Source organism: Panthera leo, chromosome C2, assembly GCF_018350215.1.
Source record: "Panthera leo isolate Ple1 chromosome C2, P.leo_Ple1_pat1.1, whole genome shotgun sequence".
Taxonomy (NCBI): Eukaryota; Metazoa; Chordata; class Mammalia; order Carnivora; family Felidae; genus Panthera; species Panthera leo.
This window is the reverse complement of record NC_056687.1, coordinates 48,565,254-48,577,673: the sequence shown is the minus strand read 5'-3', so window position 1 is coordinate 48,577,673 and position 12,420 is coordinate 48,565,254. Positions and strand designations below refer to the sequence as shown.

General features: G+C 36.2%; 1 protein-coding gene across 1 annotated transcript in view; it reads left to right on the top strand.

The window, feature by feature from the left end:
• Positions 1 to 1,339, top strand: part of IMPG2 (interphotoreceptor matrix proteoglycan 2) — a 246,442-nt gene extending 245,103 nt beyond the window's left edge. The window contains exon 20 of the mRNA XM_042954342.1: positions 1,279 to 1,339. Within this exon, the coding sequence (XP_042810276.1) occupies positions 1,279 to 1,339 (61 nt within the window). The remainder of the gene's footprint in view (positions 1 to 1,278) is intronic.
• The last annotated feature ends 11,081 nt before the right edge of the window (positions 1,340 to 12,420 follow it).

Genomic DNA, 12,420 nt, shown 5'->3' with positions numbered 1-12,420 from the left:
TATTTGATAAATTTATTCAAATATAAAATCATGGCAACTCAGGAAGCGTTCTTACAGAAGGGGAAATTGGCCAGAGGTTTGACTAGAAAAGGAGGACTCAAAGTACATTAGACATGGCTCTTGGGACAGCAAAGGAAGCAAGGTAGAAGATAATGATATCTCACAGAGCAGTAAAACCTAGTGTAACTTCTCCCTGAGCTAGGAGGCTGTGAGTTGTGAGCTAGATTTCAAAATAATGCAGGCAGTTGAGCATGAAGTAGAGACCAGTTTTTATGGGAAAGATCACCCACAAAAATACTCTGTCGTTTCAGTCTTGTAAAGGACTTCCAGAGAGTAACGTTTGGGTAACAGAAGTTTGGACTTCCCTTTGAAATTAGACATGTTATTTATATATAAACGACCATCAAAATCCAGTTTTCCTTAGAGTACTGGGAGAAGAGAATACGCCCACAACACATTCCCTGAAAGAATTGCCTGAGAAATTTGTGGAAGAGTGTCTCTTAGTCACTTTTTTTTTTTTCCATCTCTCCAGCATTTTACCTCCTTTCCTATATGTTGAAAATTCCCTGCTACAAATGACTTGATAGAAACAGAGCCCAAACTTGATGACTTGGGCACTACTGAAGCAGAAAATTCCTTACTACCATAGACACAGAAAATTCTCAGAAACTGTTTCTCTAGCTCCTTTGAAACTAGGTCAGTAGGCAATAGTGGTGGGAACGTTCACCCTGGAGTCCCTGAGGCAGAGCTGAGGCACACATAGAAAGGGGCTCCCTGAGGGCACCAGCAGGAGTGTCTGGAGAACCGGAATCCGGAATGAGTGCTGGGTGCATGTGGTGGGGGAGGGGCTGCACCAGGAGGTCTGTACCACAACTCTGGTGGCTCTGGCTGCAGAGCTTTTCTTTGTCCCCACCTATCCTGAGCCCGATTTTCCAGCCTCCTCAGTAAATGTGAGATACCAATATCCTTTAGTATTATTTTTTTCTGCTTAAATCAGGTAGAGTTGGTTTCTGTTCTTTGCAACTGATTATAATACGCAAAGGGAATCACAAAACATTTTCCCATTTAGTCCCTGAAGAAGAAAACTTGATGGTGTTTGCAGAGCTGGAAATTAAATTGAGCTTTTAAACTACAGAGCTTTCAAGGCCAGGTACCACCCTGGGAGGCAGAGGGGAGAACATTATTCTGGATGAAAACTCATGAAGCAAAGGAATCTGGTGATAAGATTGCTTGACTACTTTCCTCATAAAGTCATTTATGTCTTCTTTTTTCTCCTAGACTTCGGGTTCTTTCTTCTCTTGTAACCTCTGGGTCTAACGTGGCACCTGGCAAAGAGTAGCTGCTGCAGGATGTGAGTCCGTTTTCCTGGTTCTGCAGTTCCCTGACTCTTAGAAGTAAGTAGCCAAACTAGTTTCAAAGAATGATGTATATTTGGTTTATTTCTTTCTAAATGCTGTGAAATAACTCCCTAATTAGAAAACAGACTAAAATTTTTTTGTGGAGTCTTAAGGAATCCTTCATGTATCTTTTGCTTTGTAGAAAACTCTTCGCTACTACAGACTTGTTCCTTGTGGTTTCGTTTTTGAGTGATTACATGGGGATAAGGGAGCCTTTGAAGAGACTTGTGAGTTCTGAATGTAAATACATCATTCCAAGAACTGCTGCTTTAGGAAGAGTCCTGAAACTAAATAAATCTTAGAAACTTGTGAGAAAAATGGCAGGACTTTGTTTTATCCCATAAAGAGAAATCCTTATGGCATCAAAATTGGAGCCCAATGTACTTGGAGCCAGACAGCTTGCTCTTGGCCTTGGAGGCCCAGCAGGCTGATCTCCAAACATCACAGCCTCAAACAGCCTTATAATTAATGAGGAAAATAATGGAGGAAAACTTTGGAGTGCCACTGGTCTCTGTTTATGTTTGTTTCTTTTCTTTGCCTCTCTGGTAATAAGACTTTTTATATTCTCTCCACAGTATTTGGAGTGTTTCTCTAAACCCTAACATTTGTCCCATGTCCATACACATATTAGATAAGTCTTGTAATATAAAGAGGACTATAGAGGATCAGTGTAATATTTTACAGAGCTCAATATTTAGCTTTTAGGTAGTGACATTAAGCTATCATCATAGGGGAGTGTGACACCTTCACTGTCGCCACACTTTTCCAAAGCAAAAAGAGCATCAGAAACACGTGACTCTTGGGGCGCCTGGGTGGCTCAGTTGGTTAAGCATCTGACTTCGGCTCAGGTCATGATCTCGCAGTTTGTGAGTATGAGCCCTGTATCAGGCTCTGTGCTGACAGCTCAGAGCCTGGAGTCTGCTTTGGATTCTGTGTCTCCCTCTGTCTCTGCCCCTGCCCCACTCGTGCTCTGTCTGTCTCTCTCTCAAAAATAAATAAACATTAAAAAATTAAAAAAAAATGTGACTCTTGTTTAGCTTCACATATAATTATGGTGAAATTTGAAGCATGGAATTAAATAATAGCTGAAATAAATAATAGATGAACAACTTGCTTCCTGTTTCCTTGAGGTTATCTGAAATGGCCAGTTTTACATTCCAGCTACTAGGCTCAGGATAGGTGCTTACTCTGAAACTTTGCACTTGGTAATTAAGCATAAATATTTTCTTGAGTAAGAACCTATATGATTTAGAAGGCCCTGAAGTATTAAATATGATGGAAAATAGGTTTGCAAGTTAATATAAAAGAAATTTAAAACATTTAAATTCATCCCTTGAGCAGAGATTCTCAACCTTGGCTGCACATTGGAATCACATGAGGAGCTTTAAGAATCATGATGTTTTTTTGGTCACACCTCAGGCTGACTTACCTGGTCATGGGTGTGCCCAAGCCATCAAGGTTTTTAGAAAGCTGTCTTAGGTAAAACTGTTTGACAGACTGAAATATATTAGAATTTATTGACTTTATCCAGGCGTTTCACAGAGTCAAATTAAATAATATCAGATCAAATCAGATCAGATCAGTCAGTAAGAAGCAGCGTAATGTTTAACCCTTGTTCTTTCCTTAAATTCAGTTACAGATTGTGTTCTTTGTTTAATGTCTCTCACACCATCTAGACTGTAAACTCTCTGAGATCAGGGAACATCTCTGTGTTGTTTTCTGTTGTGTATTCTCGAGGCTCTATTCAGTATTAAGCATATGGTTGGCTCTCAAATATTATGGAATGAATAGAGAAATTCTTATAAATTTTTAATGTTTATTTATTTTTGAGAGAGAGAGACAAAGTGTGAGCAGGGGAGAGGCAGAGAGAGATGGAGACATAGAATCTGAAGCAGGCTCCAGGCTCCAAGCTGTCAGCACAGAGCCTGACGTGGGTCTTGAACCCATGAGCTATGAGATCATGACCTGAGCTGAAGTCGGAGGCTTAATCAACTGGGCCACCCAGATGCCCTGAGAAATGCTTACAAAAAGATCTGAGTTATAAATACTCTTTAGAAAGCATTAGATCTGGCTAATGTCATGTCAAAATTTCTTTTATGGGAATAAGTTGCCTTGAATTCTTTAAGTTCAAAGCTCTAATTCTGTAAACTAAACTTCCTGTTAAGAAAATGTGCTAAGCTATTTATTTTTCACATTTCAGTGTCCTATAGGAATATAAGGTCCATGAGGGCAAAGGCTTTGCTTTGTTCATTGTTCTGTCTTCTATTCCTCCAGTCTCAATAAGATCTCAAATATTTGTAAAAAGAGAAAATTATATATCAATGCTTCTTAAACTGCATTCCAAGGAGATTAGGGCTCTTTAGCTATGCCCCAAGTTTGGGGGTTGGGAGTGATATAGAAGGGAATGAGAGAGACTAAGCAGTTGTGCTAAACTCTGTCCATGATTACTTAAACTAGAGCAACTTTTATTCCTTGGGGCTCCTCATTTTATTTTTAAAAGCTTGAGTCACTAATGTGATATTTCACAGGAACATTTCCAAGAAATATTATGTCCCTAGAGGTTTATTTTAAGGAATAAAACAAACATTTAACCTTGTAATTATATAGTATACCACACATATATAGAAGTGTTCAAAACATATGTAATGTATTCATAACACTAAACAAATACTCACATAAACACCAAGATCAACAAGTAGAGGGTTGCCAGCATCCCAGAAGCCTCTTTCGTGTCCCCATTCAAATACTTCCTCCTCCCCACCCCCCAAAGAAACCACTATCTTGATTTCTAACCCTCTGGTTTTACCTGCTTAAGGAAAAGTACTGTGTATTAGTCTATTTTTTAAAGTTTATTTATCTATTTTGAGAGAGAGAGAGAGAGAGAGAGAGAGCATGAGCAGGGGAGGGGCAGAGAGAGAGGGGGGAGAGAGAGAATCCCAAGCAGGCTGCATTGTCAGTGCAGTGATGTGGGGCTCAATCTCATGAGCTGTGAGATCATGATCTGAGCCAAGATCAAGAGTCAGGTGCTTAAATGGCTGAGCCACCCAGGCACGCCATGTATTATTCTATTATATTAATATATCATGATTTATTTATCCATTTTACTTCTGATTGATCATTTAGAATATTTGTAGTTTGGGCTACCATGAATAATGTTGCTGCTTTAAATATCCTTGTACCTATTTTGATGTACATGTGTATGCATTTCTGTTGGGTTCATAATGAGGAGTAGAAGTGCTGGTTATAGGATATGAGTGGGTTTAAATATACAGCTTTATTTGATACTGCCAAACAATTTTCCAAAGTAATTATTTGAATTTACAGTCTCATCAGCGATATATGAGTGTTCCTTTCCCATTATTCCTTCTTCACACCAATACTTGGTATTTCTGTCTATTTAATTTTAGCTATCCTTTTGGATGGTTTTAATTTTCATTTCCTCAGCTACTGAAAAGTAGGTCATGTTGATGTCTTCTTTTCAAAGCGCCTTTCAATTTCTTGCTCATTATAGTATTGGATTGTCTATTTGTTTTACTACTGGGATGTCTCTTTATTGGTTTTTGTGAGTTTGTTGTATATTCTGGATATAAGCCCTTTGTTTATGATATGTATTACAAACGACGGCTCTCATCTGAATGCTTTTTCATTCTCTTAGTGGTGTCTTTTGATGAATAGAACTTCTTATAGGCTGTTGATCAATTTTTCCCTTTATGGTTAGATTGTGTGTGTTGTGTGTGTGTGTACATGTGTATGTTCCATTCAAATAATCTTTCCATTACTGAGACTATAATGGTATTTTTTATTATATTCTAGAAATTTCTACATTGTAGAACTTTCTACAGTGATGAAAATGTTCTGTATCTGCACTGTCAAATAGTAATTTTAAGTGCTGTTGAGCACTTGAAATGTGGCTAGTGTGACTGAGGAGCTGAATTTTGTTTTATTTAATTTTAATTAATTTAAAAATCTACTTATACTACTAAAGCTACTATACCAGACAGTCAGACAAAGCAACTCTTCAAACTTTATTGTATTGTCTTTTACATTTAGATCTACAATCCAGCTTGGAATCATTTTGTGTGTTTGTATGGTGTGAAATAAGGGCTTGATTTAATATTTTTTCCCTTATCCAATTGCCTCTAACAATTTGTTGAAAAGATTCCTTTCTTCATTTCTCTGTAGTACCATTTTTATCCTAAATTATCATATCATAATTAGGGAATATACACATTAGGTTTGTCTTTGAGCTCTTTATTTTGTTTGTTTGCATATTTCTGTGATGATTCCATATGATTTTAATCATATAGATTTATTAATATTTATAATATGAATAAGTTTTTCTACTTTATTTTTTAAAATTGTTTTTAATGTTTATTTATTTTTGAGAGAGAGAGAGAGAGCGAGAGAGAGAGAGAGAGAGAGAGCGTGCGCATGAATGGGGGAGGGGCAGAGAGAGAGGGAGACAGAATCAAAAACAGGCTCCAGGCTCTGAGCAGTCAGCACAGGGCTTGAACTCACAAACCGCGAGATCATGACTTGAGCCGAAATTGGATGTTTAACCCACTGAACCACCCAGATGCCCCTCTTCTTTATTTCTAAGAGCGCTTTGTGTTTCCATATAAATTTTAGAATAAGCTTGTCAGGTTATACACACACACAAAATTCTGTTTTGTTTTGTTTTGTTTTGTTTTTTTTAAGTTCATTTACTTATTTTGAGGGAGAGAGAACACGAGTGGGGGGAAGGGCAGAGAGAGAGGAAGGGACAGGATCCCAATCAGGCTCTGCACTGTCTGGGCCTGGTCATGCAGGGCTTGATGTCATGAGCTGTGAGATTATGTCCTGAGCTGAAATGAAGAGTTGGATACCCAACTGATTAAGCCACCCTGTTGGGTTTTGATTAGGATTTTATTGACTACTCTATAGGCTCATTTGGGAAGAAGTGACTTCTTTACACTATTGAGTTTTCCAAAAATTGTCATACTCCTTACATGGTCTTTTTTTCCTATCAAACATCATGGAATTTTTTCACATTTTTTGTTGGATTTATTCATAGGGATTTAATATTTTTGATATTATTATAAATGACATCTCTAAATATTTAATTTTCTGTTTGCTGTTGGTATAGAAATACAATTGATTTTTGATATATTTATCTTATATTTGACAATCTTGCTAAACTCATTTATTCTAATAATTTATTATAGATTCTCTTGTATATTCCATAAGCAGCTCATAAACAAATAGTGACTGCTTTATTTCTTCCTTTGCTGGACTTCAAATCTCTTCTTTTTATTGCCTTATTGCATTAGTTAGAACTTCCAGTACAACATTTGATAGTAAAGAGACAGTAAATATCCTTGTATTGTTCCTGATCTCAGGAAAACCAAAAAACTTTTGGTGCTGTACCATTTTGGGGATGACATCTAGTGCAATTTTTCCCCACTAGATATCTTCTAAGAAATTATATGTCTTGTTTGCTAGGAGCTGTATATAGAATTTTATCAAAGCTCTTTTGCATCTATTGAGATGATCAATTATGTTTTCTCATTTTTTCCACTATTGTGATGATTTGATTTTTTAATATTTAATCAATCTTGTATTTGTGGAATCATCCAATTTAGCCATGATATGTTATTCTTTTTCCATATCAGTTAGCTAAAATTTTGTTTAGAGGTTTTGCATCTATGATTTTGAGCAAAATTGGCCTATATCAAGGCTATACTGACTTTATAGAAAGAGGGGAAGCATTTCTTTTTCTATTCTTTGGGAGAGTTTTTGTAAAATAGATGTTGTTTCTTTAAAATTGTTGGTATAATTCATTAGTAAAGCTGTCTGTGTATGGAAATATTTTTTGGAGGATTAGCGAGGTTTAAAATAATGAATTAGATACACAAATTAAAGGAGGTTATTGATTCAGAACTTCTATTCCTGATTCAATATCAGTAAATTATGCTTTGTTTTATGGGAATCTGTCATTTCATCCAAATTTTTAAATTAACGGCATGAATGCTTATGATATCCTCTTATCACAATGTGAATGTCTGTAGAATCTTTAGTGATGTCCCATTTTTATTCCTTAAAATGGATTTTTGTTGCTGTTGCTTTTTTTTTTTTTTTTAAGTTTGCTCATTTACTTTGAGAGAGAGCAAGAGCGAGAGCTGGGGAGGGTCAGAGGGAGAAAAAGAGACAGAATCCCAAGCAGGCTCTACAGTGCTAGTGCAGAGCCTGATGCAGGGCTTGAATTTATGAACTGTGAGATCGTGACCTGAGACAAAATCTAGAGTTGGAGGCTTAACCACCTGAGCCACCCAGGCACCCCCTCAAAAATAGATTTCTAAGATTACTCTTTTTCTTGATCACTTTCATCACCAATTTAAAAATTTTATTAGTCCCTTAAAGAATTAGATTTAAAATTTATTTTTCTGATCAAATGTCTCCTTGTTTCATTAATTCCTGTTTGTCTTTATCCCCTTAATCCTAATTTTGGGTATAATTTTCTGGTCTTTTTAAATTTTTTTTATTTTATTTTATTAAAAAAATTTTTTTTAACATTTATTTATTTTTGAGACAGAGAGAGGCAGAGCATGAATGGGGGAGGGGCAGAGAGAGAGGGAGACACAAAATCGGAAGCAGGCTCCAGGCTCTGAGCCATCAGCCCAGAGCCCAACGCGGGGCTCGAATTCACGGACTGCGAGATCATGACCTGAGCTGAAGTCGGACGCTTAACCGACTGAGCCACCCAGGCACCCCCAAAATTTTTTTAAATGTTTATTTATTTTTGAGATAGAGCATGAGGGGGTGGGGGTGCAGAGAGACTTGGAGACCAGGAATCTGAAGCAGGCTCCAGGCCCTGAGCTGTCAGCACAGAGCCCAACACAGCGCTCGAACTCAAGAACCGTAAAGTCAAGACCAGAGCTGAAGCTGGACGCTTAACTGACTGAGCCACCCAGGTGCCTTCTGGTTCTTATTTTTTGCAACTTCTTGAGGTAGATTCTTAGCTCACTTTTTAATTATTCCTTTTTTCTAATAAACATTAAAGCTGTGCTTCCCTCTGACCATGACTGTAATTGCATTGCATTCTACACATTTTAATATATAGTATATTTATTGCAATTGATTTCTAATTTTCATTTTGATTTTTTTAATCTGTGGATTATTTAGAAATATGTTACTTAATTTCCAAATAATTGAGGATTTAAAAACAATCTTGTTTTTATATTTGGCTTACATCAGTTGTAGTCAGAGAACATATTTTGTATGTAGTTGTGCAGTGTTATAGCCCAAAACTCAGAGGGTTGTACCAGCTTTTTCTTGTCTTTGGCAGTCCCTGGAGCCCAGTTTTTGTCCATTGACCTTATGAGGCTGTCCAATGCTCTCTTAGCAACTGAATTTCTCGGTCATCACATACAGAATCAGTCTTCAAGGAAAAGAAGTCCCAAATATCTGGCTTACCCTTCTCTTATATCTTGGTTTGATAGTTTTTATCAACCTTGTTAGGTTTCAAATGATTCCATGGTTTGTATTTTTTCATATCTTCAGTGGGAGTGTATGGTCCCAGTTGGAGAAATGATCCCAATTACTGGAAGCAAAAATATATTTAACCTTTACAATTACCATGTATGGGAGACCATATCTCAGTTTTACCAATGAAATAACTGATTCAGAGAGAGAGTAAAATAGAAAGGAATTTAAAGAACTCAATTACTAATAAAGTAATAATCCTTTAAAAACCATTAGCACTTGAGGTGCCTGGGTGGCTCTGTCAGTTAAGTATCCGACTTTGGCTCAGGTCATGATCTCACAGTTTGTGAGTTCGAGCCCCACGTCGGGCTCTGTGCTGACAGCTCAGAGCCTGGAGCCTGCTTCGGATTCTTTGTCTCCCTCATCTCTCTGCCTCTCCCCCACTTGTGCTCTGTCTCTCTCTGTCTCAAAAATAAATAAAATATAAAAAAAATATTAAAAACCGTTAGCACTTAAATTAGGACAAATATTGAATGGAAATAGTTCCCATAGATCATAAATCCAGTGCATATCAGTGCAAGGTGGGAAAAAATGGCATCATCTCACTAGTAGAGTAACCATGATTTTGATAAACATCAGTTTTGAAATTTTTGTTGTTGTTAGCAGCAATTTCTTTCACATTAATGATACCTTTGTGCAAGTGATAGAGCTGTAGTCTGTGATGAAATGCCCTGATGGTAATGGTATACATTCTGAACAATGGTAGCTGGAATGTGGAGGACACAGAAAAGGACTTGCTGTGGTTTCTGTAAGTGAAAATCTTATTTCAGCTCTCGGAACTCCTCGAAATAGCTGATTGCTGAGTAGCTGACAAAATCTGCCTCATAGGTAGACAGGTACACACTTGTAGTATGTAGCTTATTCATTCTTTCCAACTCCTGGAAGTTGGGAATAGTCTTTTTTAAGCAATAGCAAAGTGATGAAAACTACTAAAAAACAAATTAAAAGATGTTATTGAAAATTCTCACAGAATAAACAAATAAATACTACGTGACTTAAAGCACATTTTTCTTCCACTTACTTTCACATACTTTTGTTAATAAAAAATTTCTAAGTGTTTATACAGTTTAAGGAAGATCAATACTTGTTTATTTTAATCATTTTTCTCAATCATTATTATGGAAAATTTCAAAGCCTAAAGAAGAAAATAGTGTAACCTGTAATCCTGCTACCCAGATAAATACCCTGCTATTTATCATTTTAGGATATGTCTTGTTAGTCTTTTCCATGAACATATATTTTAAAAATGTTGTAGTACATTCTATAAACTAATTTCCAAAGCTATTTTTCCAGCTTTTTTGAGATATAATTGACATATAACATTGTGTATGTTTAAGGTATCCAACATGTTGATTTCATAAATTTGGTACATTTATATTTTGAAATACAATTACCATCAGAGTGTTAGCTGATGCCTCCATCACATCCGATAGTTACCATTTCCTTTTGTGGTGAGAACATTTAAGATCTACTCTCTCAGCAACTGTCAAGTGTATAATACGGTATCATTAACTATAATAACTATGTTATACAATAGATCCTCAGAACTTATTCATCTTATAACTGAAAGTTTGTACCCTTTGATCAATATCTCCAAACCCCCTATCTTCCTCCCCAACCCCCAACAACCACCATTCTGCTCTCTGGTTCTGAGTTCAACTTTTTAAGAATCCACATATAAATGAGGTCATGTAGTGTTTGTCTTTTTCTGTCTCACTTATTCTTAGCATGATGTCTTTCAGGTTTATCCATGTTGCCACAAATAGCAGATTTCCTCTTTTTACATAACTGAATATTCCTGTGTGCGTGTGTGTGTGTGTGTGTGTGTGTGTGTTCAAACACACTACATATCCATTACCTGTTCATCTGTTGATGGATCCTTAGGCTGTTCCTATATTTTGGCTATTGAGAATAATGCTACAATAAACATGGGAATACAAATATCTCTTTGATATACTGATTTTGTTTTCTTTGGATATATATCCAGTGGTAGTTCTATTTTCAATATTTTGAAGAACCTCTGTATTGTTTTTCATACTGGCTATACCAAATTTACATTCTCACTAGCAGTGGACAAGAGGTCCCTTTTCCCCACATCCCACCCACCCTTGTTGTCTCTTATCTTTTTTATAATAGCTATTTTAATGGATGTGATGTGATATCTGACTGGTTTTGATTTGCATTTCCCTGATGATTAATGATGTTGAGCATCTTTCCATATACTTGTTGGTTATTTGTATGTTTTCTTTGGGGAAATGTCTCTTCAAGTCCTTAGCTCTTTTTATAATCAGGTATCTGTTTTTATGCTAATGAGTTATAGAAGTTCCTCATATATTTTGAAGATAAGCATCTTATTAGATATATGGTTTGCAAATATTTTCTCCCCCTCTATAGGTTGCCTTTTCATTTTATTGATGGTTTCCTTTGGTCTCCAGAAGCTTTTAATTTTGATGTAGTCTTACTGATATATTTTGTGTGTGTGTGTGTATGTGTGTGTGTGTGTGTGTGTGTGTGTGTGTTTTCCTGTGCTTTTGTTGTCATATCCAAAAAATCATTGCCAAGACCCGTGTCAAGGAGGTTTTTTCTCCCCCCCTATGTTTTCTTCCAGAAGTTTTATGGTTTCAGGTATTACAATTAAGGCTTTAATCTAGTTTGACTTAATTCTTGTGAGTGCTGTAAGAGTATTATAGAGAGTATTATAAGAGTATTATAGGGAAAAACAAAAAAAAAGGGGGGGCACAACATACCAAAACTTAGGGGATGCCACAAAAGCAATTCTAAGAGGGAAGCTTATAGCATAAATCCCTATATTAAGAAAAGAAAGAGATCTCAAATAAGCACCTAACTTACACCATGAGGAACTAGAAAAAGAAAAAAAGAAAGAAAAAAACCAAGCCCAAGGTTAGCAGATGGAAGGAAATAAATATTAGAGCAGAAATAGATGAAACAGACACCAGAAAGATCTACCAAACTTAGGGTTGGTTTTTTTAAAGATAACATTCGTAAACTGTTAGGTTGAGTCACCAAGATAAAAAGAGAGAGGACTCAAATAGATAAAATTATAAATGAAGTAGGAGACATTATAACTGATACCACGGAAATACAGAGGATCATGAGACTACTATGAAAAATTATATACCAACAAATAGGATAACCTAGAAGAAATTGATAAATTCCTAGAAACATACAACTTACCAAAACTGAATCTTAAAGAAATAGAAAATCTGAACAGGCCAACAATGGGTAAAGAGATTGAATCAGTAATTAACAACTTCCCAAAAAAAGAAGCACAGGACCAGATGGCTTCACAGATAAATTTTGCAAACATTTAAAGGATTAATGCTAATTTCCAAACTTTTCCAAAAAGTGAAGAAGAGGGACTACCTCCAAACTTATTTTATGAGGCCAGCAATACCCTCATATCAAAGCCAGGCAAGGACACTACAAGAAAACAAACTTTAAGGCCAATATATATATTCCTATGAACATAGATGCAAAAATT